Source organism: Megalobrama amblycephala, linkage group LG19, assembly GCF_018812025.1.
Source record: "Megalobrama amblycephala isolate DHTTF-2021 linkage group LG19, ASM1881202v1, whole genome shotgun sequence".
In the NCBI taxonomy this organism is placed as follows: domain Eukaryota; kingdom Metazoa; phylum Chordata; class Actinopteri; order Cypriniformes; family Xenocyprididae; genus Megalobrama; species Megalobrama amblycephala.
The window spans coordinates 29,759,922-29,779,483 of record NC_063062.1 but is presented as its reverse complement, the minus strand read 5'-3'; the positions used below and the strand labels follow the sequence as shown (position 1 = coordinate 29,779,483).

Sequence of the window (19,562 nt, the reverse complement as noted above, 5' to 3'; positions counted from 1 at the left end):
TGACTCAATTGAGTTCTAATGGGGTCGCTGTGTCCATTTCTTTTACTGTCTATGATTGGTTCTCACCTGCTTCGTCACAGATTGCGACATGCCGTCCCTGCAAACACGTCCAGTTGGGGCCCACATGGGCCTCGCTTGGGCTAGTTGGGCTTCAGCTGGGCATGGGCTCAGAGTGGGCTTTTGTTGTTGGGCCCCACATGGGCAGTAGATTGGCTAAAGGGCTCCATTCAAAATTGATTGTGTCAGACATGGATGCTATTTTTAACAATATAGGCTCTGGGCTAGGTCCACTTTTTATACAAATTTTATTAATTAGTTGCTGTCTGTAACTTTTTTTTGTGTTTTAAGATTTACAAAAAATATATAATGAGAATGTACAACACTCATTTTCAGTCCATCCATCCAACAATCATTTTCCTAACCGTGTTTTTGTCTTATCCCGAATCATTATACATTTATAATAAGTGTTTATATTGGGACTATTTCAGGACGGTCAAGTAGGAATTGCTGTGGAGGAGCAAGTCCCTGCGTGATTCGTCATACATAAACAGGAGAAGTAGCTCCGGCTGCAGTGTTCTTCCGCAAGACGAATTCTGTTTATTAACTATTTTTTGAGAACTGCAACTAAACAGTTGTCTTAATAACGTTATACAAGTTTCAAAAGACAAGTTTGTACGGTTTCCCCACAAAATGTTCAAACCGTAAGCAGTGCGCACTCTGTGCAGCGCACATCTTGAAAGCTCCACCCCCATCACCGAGCGAAATCTGCCCAGCAACAACTTTGCCGCCTTTTCAGTATGCTGCTGTCCCTTAAGGAGTTCAGAAGTGTCGTCGTGTGGACAGAAGGCAGGTAAGAGTATAATAAACTTTATTATTTATATTTAATATTATATTTATTATTAAAATAAACTTAATTTCACCGCATGATGTTAACCTAAAGCTTTTTTGGAAAGTATTAGTTACGAGATAGGAACACTAGCTTTTAGCAAATGTAGCTTAAACCTGGTTAAAGCGTTGAACATACCTAATTTAGTAGCATTTGAGCTTGTTTTGAGTGGTTGACTTAAATATATTGTTTAGAAATATTTGGTTGTAAACTTCTTAGCAAGGCAGTCAAACAGGTATTAGCAAGCTGTTAAAAAAGCTGTAAAATGCCAATTTCTCCGCTTTTACCAGCTGGTGGAATTTTAATGATTGCACTTGTTGCATTTACAGTTAAAGCAAAAACACTGATGAAAGTCCATGTGAATGTCAGCAAAGTTTTATCGGCTAGTGTCGTGCTAATTAAGGCACATATATCCCCGCTATGATTTGCATCCCCTGGCCGCGCGCGCGCACTCAGAGAAGTTTAACTGCTGCACGCGAGACATGGCAGGTGAAAACGTCGTTTTTTTTTTTTGTTTGTTTTTTCATGCAGTGATCAATTCTGAGATTTTAGGCCAGTTTGCTCCAAATTAAAATTAAAAAAAAATTGTCAGCATTACACATTAAGGTGGTTATTTCATTATATTTTGTCAACTTGCGCCTTTAGATTTCTACCGTAAATCACCAAAAGCTAACATTCCAGGGTTTTTACTGCGTTAATTTTTTTTAGCGGCTGCCAAAACGAATTTTTGTCCCGCCAAAGCCTGGTTTGATCAGTTATTGTGATCTATGTGTGATGTAGATGCCTGCTGCGCATGTGAACTGAGTGACAGAGAGAACGAGCAGATAGCCCCTCCCCGCCCCTCTCCCTTAACTCTCTCATATTTCACATATTATTCAAAATCAAAAGGTCAGAAGACCCAATCCTGGATTATCCATGTTGCACGTGGTGCATTCAGACAATTTTGTGGGTGTGAACTGCACTCAAAAAATGTTGACTCTTCTCTGACAAGAGAAGTAGTTATGTTCTATTGCTATTAATAGTTTATTCATTTATTTAAATGCGTTTTAAATATTATACACTTACTGATATTAATTAATTTAATATATTTTGTTTGTAGGTTGTGGGTGTCAATAGAAATGTATGAAATTGTACAATATAAAACTTTAACCCTCTGGAGTCTGAGGCTGATTTGGGGCCTGGAGAAGTTTTGACATGCCCTGACATTTGTGCTTTTTTCAGTTGTTCATAAACATATTAATGACACAAGTGTCATTACACTGTATTCAGCACAAACTAGGCTACCATAATATGTGAGGAACATGTGTGTACATGTTTGTGTTTTTGAAGGAATAATGTTTATGCGTGGTTACTGAAAAAACAAAAAACTTAAGTCACTGATATAAGGCCAATAAAAGTATATTAAATCTGTGTTCACAAGACTTTTGGGTATTGAAGGTTGTAGACTAGAGTTTTTGCTTCAAAATTATGTAAAAATTATGCTGACTACTCTTTCATTTATAACAATATACTGATTTAGTTTTTGTAAGACACTTTTTGCCAAGAAACACGGTATGCGAGGAGGCGTGAATCTCCATGAATAATGGCTCATTCTCACCTGTGAAGACAAAAGAATTGAATAGTAATGACCTGAAAAGACTTGCATATTAATGAGGCATTTCAGTCAGGTAGGCTGTGAAAAAAAACTTCTGTGATGTCTCAAGCTCATCATGGTATATGAAACATACAGAAAAATTTTATTACAATATAAAATAATGGTTTTATATTATACTTTAAAATATAATGTATTTCTGTGATGCAAAGAGTCTGAATATAGGCTTTTAGTTTAAAAGCATGCACATTTGGAGAAATATAGGATTCTCATATGTTTATGTCAATTTTCTATACAGAGGAGTTATTTTTTATTTAATATTCATTGTTATCTCTATGAGCACTGGTGTTTGCAATTCATACTGCAGCCGGAGGGCGCTCTGTGCATTTTAGTCCACAAATTCACCTAAGAAGAAGACGATAAATGAATGGTGTTTACCAATTCATACTACAGCCGGAGGGCGCTAAAGAAACAAAAACTCACTTAAAACTTATCAATAGAAGAAAACAAACAGGAATTTACTGAATGTCTTCCAGAGATCGCTAACCATGGCTTTTTCATCCAGATAAACAATTTTCAAGGCAATAAATACACGATTGAGATGATGAATGCATGTGTTGTCTCTGAATTTGCCTGTGAATAGCGCTGGCTCCGTGGGTGTGGCCGCATTAGTGGGTAATGAGCTGAATCACGGACTTCTGACATGGCTCTCTTTTCATACAGATTACATAAACACAGAATGTTTGTTTTCTTGTTGACTTGCACGATTTAAAACCTGACATTTCAACGTTTTGTTAGACATAAGTATGAATTTTTTGTGATTAGTATTCACTAAGTTACACTTCATTTTCTGAGAACTATCAGATTGGACTTCGTTCAGAGGGAGATGAGAGATCACGCATCATGTTAGTTTTCTTTATTTTACAAAAAGCACAACATTTTGTTTTTACTCTGAGTATATACAAATAAAAGGAGATATTCTATAGTTTCAATTGATGTATTACTTATGTTTCTATGACAAAAAATGACGGAGTATTTTAAGTCTGTTTTGCTGCAATGTGAAAAAAAACCTGCAAAACGCGCCGGCGCGTTTTTAGACCTCAGAGTGTTAAAGGCCATTTTCTCAAAATGAGTTTTTTTTCTCACACTCAGAGTCAGATTTATCCACTTCAGTAGCACCTACAAGCACCAGCTTTTTCAGGCTACGTCCACACGAAGCCGGAGCTTACCCTAAACCGATCTTTTTTTTTCCTCGTCTCAAAAAATATCTGCGTCCACACGAAACCACTGAAACGACTCAAAACGATGTAGTATACATGCCAGACCATTATGTGGCGCTGTAATTCTGCCGCAGAAATGCACTTAAAGCAGCAAAGAAGACTTGGAGCATGCGCATAAACCTTGCGCGCTGAATACAAACTTTAGCAAAGCTTAGAAATAACACTTTATTTTGGTTCAGTAGCTTCTGCAGCACGAACACAAACATGTAGAGTCTGCTATTGCTGTTGTTGGTGCTGTTTTGTGGTGTTAGCGCGTCTGACTAGGGTCGACACGTGGGGTGATGACATCATCGTTTCAGAAAATATACGGATTGCCCCGTCCACACGACAACGCCAAGCCGGCGTTTTCAAATTTTTCCACTCTGGGACCCGGTTTCAAAAAATACCGGTTTCACCTTTCGAAAACGCCGGATCCGTGTGGACGAAACGCCTATCCGATAAAAAATTTGTGCGGTTTCACTGAAACGCGTCTCCGTGTGGACGGGGCCTCAGTCTTATACTGAAATATATTCTGAAAGCTTGTCTAGAGGGATTTGTTGATATATCATTCCTATCCTGAGTTGTAGGTAATTTTACTGTTTAAAAAAAAAAAAATCGCAAAAATTTTCAGGCTATTGATAAAACATGGCAATTTTTTTTAAAGGGATCCCCTGGTGTTAAGACTTATATGGCTTAATATAACATAAATTATGTTTCTTACTGAAATATGTAGTAGAAAACCCATGAAAGATCTGTGTTATTTAAAAAATCCATTATATATTTGGACAATGGGCGGCGCCATTTTGTTTGTGTTCTAGGGTGATGGCGTAGAATGGTTGCACTCGGTAATCAACTGGCGCTACCGTAGCTATTTTTACCACAACAAGTAGAAAAATGTTTCAGAGTTAAAACCAATTAATTGCTTTGTAATTGCATTTAAAACACACTCAATCACACATACACACAAACAGATCGGCACGAGCACACACACACACACCTGACAGACTGCTCTGAAATCGCTGCCCTATACCCTTAAATAGGGCACTGTTTGAGGGGACAGCCATTTGAAGTGGTGTCCGAAACCATAGCGGACATGTTTGAGTGCACTCATTCAATCCCCCATTGCACCGCAATAACGAGTGTACAGCCAATACGCTCAACAGCCGTCTGATTTCACGCACTTGTTTTCATTCACTCCTTCAAGTGAACTGTAGTGAAATTAAGTAGGGAATCGTGAATGAGGGTTTAGGGGGCGATTTCGGATTCAGCCTTGGAGAGTGCTGGCCTGCCGAATCGGAACCAGGTGACAGATTAGGCAAGTCAACACACACACACATCCACGTATATAACATTTCAGCTGATTGAGCTTGTGTGTGTGCCTGCACAGTGTGTGTGTGTGTGTGTGTGTGTGTGCTCGCGCCCATCTGTTGGGATGTGTGTGAGAGAGAGAGAGAGAGAGAGTTTGTGTGCACGTGTGTTTGAGTGTGTTTTAAATGCAATTACAAAGCAATTAATTGTTTTGTTTTTTTTAACTCTGAAACATTTTTCTACTTGTTGTGGTAAAAATAGCTACGGTAGCGCCATTTGATTACGGAGTGCAACCATTCTACGCCATCGCCCTAGAACACAAACAAAATGGTGCTGCCCATTGTCCAAATATATAATGGATTTTTTAAATAACGCAGATATTTCATTGGTTTTCTACTACATATTTGGGTGGTTGACATATAAGCCTGAAAAACATTTTTTTTTAAAAACTTCAAATATTAGGCATAAAAAATATTGAGTTGTGTTGTACTGACTCTTGAATTTCCAAAAATAGTTGTGGTTTTTTAGATTTTGTATTGGAAATTGGATTTATTCACCCATTTGTTGCATTTGTGCCTAAAATTGTCATATGGTGTGACATAAAAGTTATTCTATATAAAATGAAAATGAGATATACTCTCCCTACGTAACTAACTTCACCATAAACCTTTATCATTACTATCTTTAGATTTAAATTTTTTTTGGTGCAGATCCAATATATTTTGTATTATTTTTTTTTTAAATCATCATGCAAAGTAAGACATACCTCTTCAGCCTTTCCAGATATTTTAGATTAATTCTGACAAACTGATATAAATCTAACAAAATGCCTGTGACTCTTGCTTATACTATTTCACTTTTGCTCCATTGACTTTTTTATGATTTATAACAAAAAAAGTAATTTTATTGTCACAATTCTGATTGTCACACCAAATGATATAGTGTCACACTATATGACGAACTGAAAAAAAAGTGTATTTTATATGCATTCATCATTCAATTAATTAAATTAACATTAATAGGACTAAAAATCATGAAACTTACTATCATTTTAAAACTTTTAAGATTTTATTTATGAAATATGAGTAAATCAAACTCCGTCTCATGTCAAGAAACTTCAACATGAACATTTTAAAATTAGAGGACAGTGTGTGTGTTATAACTGTTAAACAGTAAAAAATATCAATTTACAATTAGCCGAATGTCTTACGGGTATGGAACGACATGAGGGTGAGTAATTAATGACATTATTTTCATTTTTGGGTGAACTAACCCTTTAATTGGATGGGTAATTTAATGTTCACCATTAATTTATTACAATATGTTTTGATTATTTATTTATCATCAAAAAAAGGGGTATGTCATATTGTGTGACAAATGTATCATATGGTGTGACCTGGAAAAAACGGTCACACCATATGATACGATGTCACACCATATGACGTTTTGCTCAGTTAAGATAATCTCTCGGTTAACTAAAAACAGCTAGCTTATACTTGGCACGTAAATTGCCACATGACAGCAATGATTTTTAAGAATAAATGAGTAAAATTTGTAAAAAGTGTTTCATTTTTATGCAAATAATGTCACACCATAAGACACAAAACTTTGACCACTAGTGAGCTAATCAGATACAGAGCTTTTTAAGTAAAAATCAAAAAGTCAGAACTTGCCTCATGACCTTCCAAACCACTTTAGAGATGACAATGCAACGTCCTGGTTGAGTGTGGACCTCTGGTTCATAATGTTGTCCAAATTATTGCCCGTTCAAAATATAGATTTTAATGTCACACCATATGATGCCCATTTTACGGACAAAATGTATTTGGCCAGAACTTTCTTAAAAATCATGCACAGACATCAACACTTTCTGTGTTCATTAAAAATGCCTAATTCTGTTATTTAAACTGTTAATCTATCAATTGTTTATACTTTGCTGAGATATATTGTCATATTAGTAAAGTCACACGGACAGTCACACCATATGACAATTTTGATGTTTAGATCAAAATTTGAAGTATTGGTCTTCATACACCAACTAAAGCTATGGTATGCTGTAGTAATATCTTGTTAGAGGAACAACATAAGGATATAAATTTTTAAAAAATACCCATTTTCTTTAGTAAATGACATTATGGACAGGTAGAACTGTACGTCATGTCATCCACCCATTTCAGTAAGAGACATCGTTTATGATATATTAAGTCATACAAGTCTTAACACCAGGGGATCCCTTTAAGGCTATTGTCAGTATTCTCTAATTTACTGAACATTCATAAACACATTTAAATAAACATTTATGTAGATAAATGAGTCCCTTGTTACTATGGAAAACCCTGTCGAGTCTTCCACATCACTATTTGTTCCATTTAAGAGGTGAATTCGAAGTTCAGCAGTTAAACTCTGCTTCTCTGAGTGCGTGGCCAGGGGATGCAAAAACTGGCTGAGATAAGTGCTGGATGTGAGCGCAACACTTCAGAACGAGAGAGATGGTAGGCTAACGTTACATCTCAATATTTAAAAAAAAAATTGTGAGCTGATCACATTGAAGGATACTAGAAGAACAGTCACATTCATACCAGCTTCAGCAAACTATATTATTTGCAATTGTACTCTAGAGTTTGTCATTCCCAATCCCCTGTAATCATAGCTAAAAACTAAATGCTTTTTTTTTTTTTTTTTTTTATAGAAATAATGGAGTGTTCAGAAAGAACTAAAAGAAGGAAAATATCAGCAAAAGTGGAGGAACATTTGCGTCTCCTTGAAAAGGAGTCTGATATGATTGATGATTTGTTGGCACATGATTCTGAAAAGGAATACCCACTGGATGATTTAGAACATACTGAAAGAGAAGATTCCACGGACACTTTCTACGATGCTTCTGATCAGAACTGCTTTGAGAATACATCAAATGATTTAGAAGATGAAAATTCTTCAGATATTTTTTATGATTGTAACATTTCCTCATTCGATGATTTGGATTCTGAAAACTGGGTGCCTGGTTGTGATAGTGACTGTGATTTGCATGGAGATGAATGTTCTGATTTGGAAGATTATGATGATGATGATTCACATGGGCTTGCAGAGTGGGCTGCAGAATTCAACATACCACAAACAGCGCTGTCTGCCCTTCTTAAAATTCTAAGGAAGAAGGGCCTTGATATCCCAATGGATGGCAGAACTCTTATGTCTACTGACAGATCTTGCAATGTGGCGAATATGGCTGGGGGGTCCTACTACCACTTTGGAATTGAAAATGCTCTCATAGCTGAACTAACATCTTTAGGACATTTAGCGAATGTGACTGATACTCTCACACTTCGAATTAACATTGATGGATTGCCCTTATTCCGTAGCTCTAGTAAGAGTCTGTGGCCTATTCTGGGTAGGATTAAGGAAATTCCAGGGTGTAGTGTGTTTGTAATTGGAGTGTACTCGGGTGCGTCCAAACCCGCAAATGTTCAAGAATATTTACAAGAATTCATTGTAGATATGAAAGCCGTTTCTCAGAGTGGTATTGTGTACAATGGTGTACATTTCAGGGTGCCATTACCAGATGCTTTTATTTGTGATGCACCTGCTCGTGCCTTTCTTAAATGCACAAAAGGACATACAGGCTATTATGGGTGTGAGAGGTGCAATCAAAAAGGCCAGTACATTAATGGGAAGGTGGTTTATCCTGAAATATCAGCAGAGGTCAGGACAGATGAGCAATTTGGTAGGCAAGGCTATCAACAGCACCAACTGTCAGCATCCCCCCTAAATGATCTGGGTATAGGTTTAGTTACCAGTTTTGTGTTAGATTATATGCACCTTGTGTGCTTGGGGGCAATGCGCAAATTAATATTTCTATGGTTGAAAGGGCCGCTGAAATGCAGGCAATCTATGAAGTTTTTTGTTGTAATGTCAGCATATTTGGTTTCTATCAGGCAATATTTACCTAGCAATTTTGCAAGGAAACCACGGTCCTTGTTTGAATTCAGCACATGGAAAGCTACAGAGCTTCGGCAATTTTTACTTTACACTGGCCCTGTTGTTCTCCTCAATAATATACCCAGTAGAATGTACAGAAACTTTTTACTTCTGTCTGTATCTATGAGAATTCTTCTGAGTCCTGCCTTATGTTCTCCTGACAATTGTGACTATGCTGAGGAGATTTTGAAACTCTTTGTAACAGATTTTGCTGCAATTTATGGCACTGAATTTGTCAGCTATAACATGCATTCATTGATCCACCTAGCTCAAGATGCACGAAAATTCGGCCCGTTGGATAGTGTTTCAGCTTTTCCCTTTGAGACATTTTTAGGTAAACTGAAAAAACTTGTCCGTCGACCTCAAAACCCTGTCCAACAACTCGTCAGGCGGATCCATGAGAAACAGAAAGTGGCAAGCCAAAAGACCACATCAGTTTTCAGCCCACTTAAACAGCTCCACTATTTTGGACCAATGATTAATTCAATTGCAACATGGGAACAATACAGGCGTTACAATGATGGACAGACACTGATCTCCTCCTCTCGTGGCGATGACTGTTTTTCTGTAGGGGGAAGGATTCTTATTGTGCGGAACATTTTGTCACATTCTGGAACTGTTAAAGTCCTGTGTAATTTCTTTGAAACTGCCAAATCCTTTTTCACCTATCCAATGGACTCATCACGTCTTGGAATTCTTTTTGTTTTCAATTTATCTGAACAGTTGCAGCTGTTACCTGTGGAGGAGATAAAAACAAAAATGGTGTTGTTGCCATTTAAGGCTGGATATGTGGCATTACCACTCCTGCACTAGTGCGCTTTTTTTTTCTTCTTTTTTTTTTTTAAGTTACGAATTTATGTGTTTTTATGTATGTATTTTGTTTTTCTTTAAGCATGTTACCTTTCGCAATTGTTGAATTTATAAATGGTGGAGGATTGGCAGTTATACCGACCAAATGGTTTATCGGGCCTGAGGAGGATGAATGCTACTGGCCACCAGCAAGGATGAACATGGCAAAGGCGGTCATAGAGCAACAGGACCCTCACACTGACTGGGCGACATACAAGTTGACTGTCAAGAGAAAAATTGGTAAAGTGTCCATGTGTATGATATTATCTGACATGAGTTCACTGTTGATTGTTCAAATTTGCTCTGAATTAAACTAATTGCCACTCTGTCTCCCACAGCAACATATGAAATTGCCCGAACAAAATTAGTTGAGTATGAACAGAACACAGATGTACCAACTGAGTCCGATTCTGCAGAGAATATGGGAAGGGGGAAGCGCAGAAAGAGGTGAGGCTATTTGAATCACTACTACTAAATGGATGATGAAAAATTGTGATGGATGATGATAAATGGATGGTGAAAAATTTCCCAATGACACAGGAAGGACATGTTTTGTGGAAGTTTTGTTAAGTATATTTGTCTCAAAGCTGTCAAAACGAGGGAGGTAGACAACAGATACACGATTAACAAATAAATAATAAATAAATGTAATCAGTTAATAAAAGTAACAATCACATGTTTTGGGGGGAAAAGAGATGTATACAAATGGATGTGTGCATGCCTGAAGGGAGCATGGGGTGTTGGAACAGATGTTAAGGATCAATGTGAGGGTCTCTCTGGCATCTAGAGTGTAGTCATACTGTATATAGATCAGTCATGGAAATTCTCTGGTGGAAATATGTACGAACCCTGTGTGTAGAGTCACCTGTTGTCCAAAATGTATACATTTTTTTTTTTTTTTTAAACCAACTGTTTTGAAAATACTTAAACTAGGGGTAGGCAAGTTCGGTCCTAGAGAGCCGCTGTCCTGCGGAGTTTAGCTCCAACCTTAATCAAACACACCTGAACAAGCTAATCAAGCTCTTCAGGATTACTAAGGCTATAGGCAGGTGAAGTTTTTTTTTTTTTTTTTTTCTCAGGGTTGGAGCTAAACTCTGCAGGACAGCGGCTCTCTAGGACCGAACTTGCCTACCCCTGACTTAAACTCATTGATTGTGCTTGTATATTGTACATTTCTAGGCGAGTGATTTTGTCCAGTGAGGATGAGGATGATGATGACAATTGGTCCGGCAGCCCCATCAGGCCTACACCTCCATCCACCCTCAGGTCATCATCTCCACTAAAAAAAAAAAAAAAAGTAAGGTTGTACAACAAAAAAAATCTTAGTACTAATTTCCCTTAGCTTTTTATTGTTGACTTAACTTTTGTAAATAACAGTCATACAAACTGAAAATAAGTTGTCTGTGACACAAACAACAAAAACGTTTAGTTGAGTCAACTTGACATTATTTGTTTTCTGGAGAAAACTATTCTGTAGCAAATCTTTTATAGTTGGGCCAATTCAACATTTTGTGTCTATAGGATACAGAAGTACTTAAGAATTTAAATTTTATATATATATATATATATATATATATATATATATATATATATATATATAAAGATTTTTTTTGTTGTACAAGATTTTTACAGTGTGGATTTTTGCTGAACCAACACAACAAAATTAGTCATTTCAAAATTGTTTTTTTTTTTTTTTTTTTTTTTATACAGCGCACCGGTTCCATCCACCCTCAGATCTGTGCCGACACCTCCACTGGCTCCATCAACACTCAGATCTGTGCTGACACCTCCACCGGCTCCATCAACCCTCAGATCTGTGCCAACACCTCCACCGGCTCCATCAACCCTCAGATCTGTGCCGACACCTCCACTGGCTCCATCAACACTCAGATCTGTGCTGACACCTCCACCGGCTCCATCAACCCTCAGATCTGTGCCAACACCTCCACCGGCTCCATCAACCCTCAGATCTGTGCCAACACCTCCACGGCCTCCATTCAACCTCAGGTCTTCACCTCCACTGCCTCCATCTGCTAGGCCTACACTTCCACCCCCTCTGGGTAACCTTAGTTTGCCCGATGTTTCAACCCATCACCACGTCACCATGTCACCAGAAACTCCTCAAAGACAAATCAGGGACATCATGTTTGTTCGCATCTTAACTCTCCTTGAGGAGATGAAAGAGACACAAAAAATCCAAGGGAGGATGCTACAAATGCTTGTACAACAGCGTGACAACATCAGAACCACCGTCTCTTCTACCCCAGAGGGTTTTCCCCTAAAGACAGTTAGGGATGTGGAAATCATGGAGGAAAAACTGGCAAACCCAAACTTCATGTCCGAACTGGTATGTATGTTAAGTCTAGCGTAGTGCAACTCAATTAAATTTTATTGGGAGGCTAGCAGCGAATTTGATCTGAAACTTCCCAGGTGTGCTCACACCCATGCTTCTGGAAGTTCTTTCATGTTTAGTTGTGTACTCCAGTGAGCATTATACTGTAGATAATTTTGCTTTGTATTGCATTTGTTCCCCTTCAGGTTGCAGCTGTGACTGACATAGGGGGGGCAACTGTTGACGAGGCCACAAGAAGGATGATGACCTTCCTCCTAGACCATGGCCTATCCAGGCAGTACAACTTTGTGGGCCGAAACGGGAAGAGGGAGTTCAAGGCCTTAAAACTATATGAAGTAATTTATGGTAGGTGTGCATGTGGATAATGTTTTAAGTTGTACCGATACTATCCAGCTAACATCAGACCAGCGGGCCACTGGCGTTTTCCCGCCACTTTTCTGATGGTGGTCCGCTATCACGCCGCTGGTTTATAATAAAGGTTTTCTGGCGGCCCGCAGTCGGTCCACGGTTTATAATCAGTTACTTATATTACCACTGTCCTTCCACACTATAATGAATCAATGTACATCACTCTCAATAGCAATTGCAAATTTATTTTTAAATACATGTTCAATGAACAGATTAAATAAATACATACATGTTTTTATCCAACGTGAATATTAGTCAAGTAAATTAGGAGCATTAAAGGGATAGTTCACCCAAAAATGAAAATTTGATGTTTATCTGCTTACTCCCAGTGCATCCAAGATGTAGGTGACTTTGTTTCTTCAGTAGAACACAAATTAAGATTTTTAACTGCAACCGCTGCCGTCTGTCAGTGGTATAATGCAAGTCAGCGGGAACTTGGACTATAAGAGTAAATAAAACACGACAGACAAATCCAAATTAAACCCTGCGGCGTGACGACACATTGATGTCCTTAGACACAAAACGATCGGTTTGTGTGAGAAACCGAACAGTATTTATATCATTTTTTACCTCTAATACATCACTATGTCCAACTGCATTCATCACTCGATTCGTTTGGTCTGATCGCGCTCTGATAACGGCAGTGATGTCTAGCACTCATTGAAGTATATGCGCGAGTCATCACTGCCGTTATCAGAGCGTGATCAGACCTTACGAATTGAGTGATGAATGCCACCAATAAGCTGGATGCCAACCGCCGTAAAACAGGAAAGAAGCAGCAGCGTCACTTGTCAACAGACCCGGAAGAGAAGACAATGCTGAATAAAGTCGTAGTTTTTGTTATTTTTGGACCAAAATGTATTTTCGATGCTTCAAAAAATTCTAACTAACCCACTGATGTCACATGGACTACTTTGATGATGTTTTTATTACCTTTCTGGATATGGACAGTCTACCGTACAAACACTTTCAATGGAGGGACAGAAAGCTCTCAGACTAAATCTTAAATATTTAAACTGTGTTCCGAAGATGAACGGAGGTCTTACGGGTGTGGAACATGAGGGTGAGTCATTAATGACATAATTTTCATTTTTGGGTGAACTAACCCTTTAAATTCACGTTTATTTCTAAATTAACCTTGGTTTTACCATAGCATTTGCAGTAAAAACAAAATGGTTTTACTACAGCTATGGTTTATCTATTATTGTCATTGTAAAAGCATAACTACCAAGCACATGGTTTCAAAACCTATGGTTACTAGTCATGATAACCATACTTTTACTCTAGTATTACTGCAATGTTACAACAGTAGAACCATGGTTTGAAAAAAAAAAAAAAAAAAAAAAACCACATAGTTGTGCGATATTGTGCAATAAATCACGCAGCCCTACAATTACCTTTTTTTTTATTTAGTGATGAAACAAGCTTCCATAGAGAGATCCCTGTTTATTTGTCAGCAAAACTGTCAAGCAAACTTTCCTTTTAAGACACTTGCCCCGTTTTACAGACAAGGCTTAAAGGGTTAGTTCACCCAAAAATGAAATTTCTGTCATTAATTATTTACCCTTGTCGTTCCACACCTGTAAGACCTTCATTAATCTTTGGAACACAAATTAAGATATTTTTATCTTAAATTTTTATTTTTATCCACACATAGGCAGCAAAGTCATTGCACCTTTTGACATCCAAAAAGATAGTTAAAAACGTAGTTAGAATAGTCAACGTGACTCAGCGGTTCAATCTTATTGTTAAGAAGCGACGAGAATACTTTTTGTACCACTGTAGTCATGTTGACTATTTTAACCATGTTTTCATGGTTAAAATAGTCTGCTCCAACACTATGGTGCAAGGCATCAGCAGGGAAGTATCTAGGAACAAACAATTTGTCACAGAGCCAACAATATTATTATACAATGTCAGGTTTAATTAAAAGAAAAGAAGCTACAGCAGAAAAAAAGAATACACAGAAAACAGAATTTATGTTTTTAGGTTTACTTATTTATTAAATATTGCTCATACAGTGTCACTTACATTTGGATGGCAAAGCCTTCTAAAAACAAATGAAATAAATAAAAAATGTAAATTAGAGAAAATAAGAAAGTAGTTCTAAAAAATAAAATAGATGCATGGTATAGGTGAAAAATATTGTGGGAAAAAATGGATATGGAGATATTTGGCAAGTTTCCTCTACTCGCCTGTGTTTCCTCCTCCTGTCAGCAGCTTCCTTCAGAAATGTTGAAATTTTCAGAGCTTCCCCTGAAATCAAAGAACAAAGTTTATCAATATTTGTTTACCCTAAGAGCTCAAAACACTTTTGAAAAATTGTGCTTCATGCAAGTTACGTCACAGACTAACAGTAGGCTACAAATGTTATAAATTAGCCAGATTCTAATCACCCATTGACAGAAAAACCTTTACAAAACTATCAAATCCTCTCATCTACATATATAAAGATGTGATTTAAAGCCTATACTATCATAATCAAATCAATCGATAGAGTTAGCAAGCATCCCGTTTTCAGAAGAGGTATGCTAACGGAGATGCTAACAGAGTTTTTCGAAGACACTAAATTGTTTCTATAAAGTAAATATTCAACAGAAGTATGTCAATTACATGTTGTAGAAGTGTCAAGAACAGTTGTTTGTATTTGTGTGATTTTTAGCTACTAAACTCACCTGAAAGAAGTGAAAACAACAGCGAGAGACTGCTGTTTTTGCTGCTTGTCAGTTGTTGTTTCTCCATTTCCATGGCAACTCTGCGCCGCTCCAGTGTTTAAAAATGGTTCAAATGTTCAGCGCGCGCACGCGTTAAAACACGTCATAGTCATGCAGTATTTACTTAAATAAACATCTAGAATTAAAACATTACATAACCTCATTAATATTAAATCATGAATTTAAAACTCATCTTGTAGTTTTATGACCCGATCTTAGGCGCAAAATGCTACCCCAGCACGTGATAGTGGGACAATTGTGAAGAAACTGGACAGACTATCAGTTTGCCACTGGTGTACCAACGGTGGTCCAGCAGTGGCAAACCACTGGTGGCGTGCCACCCAAAAACCGCTGTCAGACCATCTGCATTTTCAGATTGGTCGGCTTGCCGATGGTGTGCTGTCGATGGTCCTACCATGTCTAGCCGCTGACTTTGTGCCGCCCGAAAAGTGCTGGCGGACCGCCAGGTCATTGTTAGCTGATTGTGACACCTTTAAAGGTGTCACAATACCCCAACGTTGTAAACATTATTTGTGTATGGAGCGCTTGTTGAGCAGTGTGTTCGCACATGTCTCTCAGTTGCCTAACTTGTATGTTTAAGAGTATGTGTCTAGTTCTAATAATAATCTTAATTTATATAGCACTTTTCTTTACATAGTTGTCTTTACAGTCCTGGCTGAGAGTTGTGTTGGCACATATAAAGTAAGTGACCGTTATATTTGTTTCTTGCAGGAGGCTTAAAGAAAAACGCCATGACCAGCCAAATCACACGTAAAGATGCAGAGAAGGCGGTCTCCAAGTGGCTCATTGGTGCTAGGGACCGGGGGGGGAATAGACAGGCCCGACAGCCAACCCCTCAATAAGGACTTCAGGCTTTGGGTTCATCAATTTTTTTCAAAATGTTTTTCTTAATTTTACTTAAATAAAAAGTTCATTAATTGTATTACTGGTCTCGTTGTCATTTTAGCTTGTTTAACCCAAGGTGTTTGGGTCTGTGGGACCCGTTTTAAAGGTTGTTAGAAGAAATAATAGCATATTTTTCTTTTAACACAAACTCATTGGCCTTGGCTCATTTTCGGTGAAGAACATAAAAAATAACTTCTTTTCAATGACTTCACACAGTACACCCCTCCCCCCACACACACACACAACTATTACATATGAGGTGTTCGGGTCTACTGGACCTGAGTGTAATTGTAGGTGCTATGAAACTTAACTGTGTTCTCCTTCTAACTGGGCCGGCTGTGTATGCGTGTGTGTCTAAGTGTCTGCATCTCTGTGTGTGTTTGAGCACCTGTATGTGTGCGTGTCTGAGCGTAGATGTCTGTGTGCGGGAATGTTGTCTTTCTGCACCTGCTATTCCCACACAAAGTTACAAAATTATTACTTTCAAGCACTTTCACCTATTCTGATTAAGTTATAATCACTAATAATGATAAAATCTTTTCTATTTGTTTTTTTTTGTGTTGTTTTTTTTAATTGAATTTCCTTGGTTTCTCACAAAAAATGGAAACGATCATAAATGTGTGGCGTATATGAACCATGATGTATATATTGTTGGTAATTGAGCTATCTGTTAGGTATTTTTTACATGAATTGTTATGGCTGTATTGATTTAAAAGCCTAAAAATGAGGTGGGTCCACCAGACCCGGTAATATTGGCTGTGTAAAAAAATTTGAACACAGGTTAAAGAACTGTATGGGCTGACTGTAAAATAAATCCCCAAAAATGAATTTGTTAGCCCATAATAATAATGGTTATTACCCTTAGGTAGAATAGCAGGGGCCCATGATCAGCCCACATGGGGCCCAGGTAGTGTGGGCCCCAGATGGGAGAAACATGGGTTGCCCGTGTGGGTTTTAGCTAGGGCCCATGTGAAGCCCAACTTCAGCCCATCTGGGCTTGCCCACATGGGGCCACCATGGAACCCCCGGACAAAATTAACTGGGCCCCATCTGGGCAGCCCAGATGGGGCCCACTCACCAGCCCATATCCAACCCTTATGGGCCCCACATGGGTGTGTTGGCAGGGGTGTTTCAGTGGATTGACATTTGAGTGCGCGCCTTCACGGAGAGAAGACGGATTCATCATATTTTCATGGATTATTATCTTAAATTCTGCTCTGTACCCTATTAAAACTATTACCGCCAGAGAGAGCTGCGACTGCAATTCATCATCATTTGAACTAACGTACTTTCGGTGCAACTTTTGACATTTTTGCAAAAAAATAAATTATTGTGATTACGCTTGTCTCTTATTCTTTTATTTATAACTGTACGGAGATTTAAGAAATGGTTATGGGTAGGTTTATGGGTAGGTGTGGATTATTGGCTCAAAATATCGTTTAATTTCATTAATGAATGCTTTGTTAAGGGTAAGTCATGTTAATAAAGGATCTACAAATGTTAGTAACACATCAGTTAATGATGAAATAGTGTACACTTTACAATAAGGTTCACAAATTCCATTAATAAATGCTTTGTTAAATGTAAGTAATGATAGTAAAATGCATATAAACATGAACAACATATCTGTTAATGTTCAGATGGTTTGCACTTCGTAATTATATTTACAGCCCAAATCAATGCCTTGTTAATAAATAATGCTGATAAGGTACACAATGGTATTTTTTACCTTATTTTAGTGTAAGTGAGTGGAGAGTTAGAATGTGTCAACTGCTACATAAACTAATGTAAGTACAGTAAGTTAACCTTAAAACATTAAGGCTAAATAAGAGGCATTGTTCATGATTAGTTCATGTTATCTAATGCATTAACTAATGTTAACTACTTGCGCTGTTAATATGAATAGATTCATTAATATATGCATGATTTAATGTTAACAATGATTAACTAATGCATTAACTAATGTTAACTACTTGCGCTGTTAACATGAATAGATGCATTAATACATGCGTGAGTTAACGTTAACAAACATTAACTAATGCTGAACAGAGGTGTTGTTCATGGTTAGTTAACGTGAACTAATTCATTAACTAATGTTAACTAATACAACCTTATTGTAAAGTGTTACCATAATTTTATATCAGTCTTAAGTGATATGTCAATAAATATGTTAATGGATTTGAAGTATACTTGTATTTTAAATATATTGTGCTCTAGTTTTGTTTTGTTGTTTTTTACTAGGGTTACATTGTTTGAAAATATTGATTTATGAAGAAAACAGATATTTTGCTAATTCTCAGTATCTGAATTTTTGTATAGGCTATAGTCCACTGGTAGTGTACATAGGAGTTTACTTCAAATCTACTTTACAGGTGCTGGTCATATAATTAGAATATCATCAAAAAATTTGATTTCACTAATTCCATTCAAAAAGTGAAACTTGTATATTATATTCATTCATTACATACAGACTGATATATTTCAAATGTTTATTTCTTTTCATTTTGATTATTATAACTGACAACTAAGGAAAATCCCAAATTCAGTATCTCAGAAAATTAGAATATTGTGAAAAGGTTCAATATTGAAGACACCTGGTGCCACACTCTAATCAGCTAATTAACTCAAAAAACCTGCAAAGGCCTTTAAATGGTCTCTCAGTCTAGTTCTGTAGGCTACACAATCATGGGGAAGACTGCTGACTTGACAGTTGTCCAAAAGACGACCATTGACACCTTGCACAAGGAGGGCAAGACACAAAAGGTCATTGCAAAAGAGTAGGGCCCTATCATTTCCGTGATCACGGAATCCATTCATAAAAACGGAATTTAGCCTACTATATACGTGGAATGTCACGGAATTTGTCAAATTTTTGATGAATGAATTAAAAGCAGGTCAGTACACTTAAATTAAATTGCGATATAGACTAGTTTCTGTGAATATTAAACCGGAAAAAGACTATTTAAACATGAATCCTGCATGCCTGTGTGACTCTGAAATGAATGATGCGGAAATGCAGTTTCATTTACCTCACACCGCCTCACACACACTCGCACAGGGGCGCGCGCACGCACGCTGAAGTACATGCGACGCTCGCGGTGTTTTCGTCCTCTGTCGCCTCGCTATATGAATGCACGAATTCATCTCCAGAGCTGCTCTGAAATTCACTTCATCAGCATTTAACCGCTTCGTTTGAGAAAACTACCGTCATAAACAGAAACTCAAAGCTCTAGGCAAACCGTCAAAATAAAAGTTCTATTTAACTTGACAGAAACATATTACTGTTGTACAGTAGAATTTAGATAAATTAATTTAA

General features: G+C 37.5%; 1 protein-coding gene across 2 annotated transcripts; it reads left to right on the top strand.

Moving 5' to 3' along the window:
- Nucleotides 1-560: 560 nt before the first annotated feature.
- LOC125254577 (mucin-7-like) lies at nucleotides 561-16,283 on the top strand. Of its 2 annotated transcripts, XM_048169241.1 has the most exons (6): nucleotides 9,842-10,105; nucleotides 10,204-10,312; nucleotides 11,045-11,131; nucleotides 11,576-12,212; nucleotides 12,404-12,563; nucleotides 16,073-16,283. In XM_048169241.1, the coding sequence occupies exons 1-6, from the start codon at nucleotides 9,883-9,885 to the stop codon at nucleotides 16,201-16,203; spliced, it is 1,347 nt and encodes a 448-aa protein (XP_048025198.1). In that variant the 5' UTR covers nucleotides 9,842-9,882; the 3' UTR covers nucleotides 16,204-16,283. The 2 variants fall into 2 exon arrangements, 1 of the variants encoding a protein (XP_048025198.1); XR_007181699.1 differs by lacking the exons at nucleotides 11,045-11,131; nucleotides 11,576-12,212; nucleotides 12,404-12,563; nucleotides 16,073-16,283 and adding an exon at nucleotides 561-850 and having other exon boundaries at nucleotides 7,734-10,105; nucleotides 10,204-10,918.
- The last annotated feature ends 3,279 nt before the right edge of the window (nucleotides 16,284-19,562 follow it).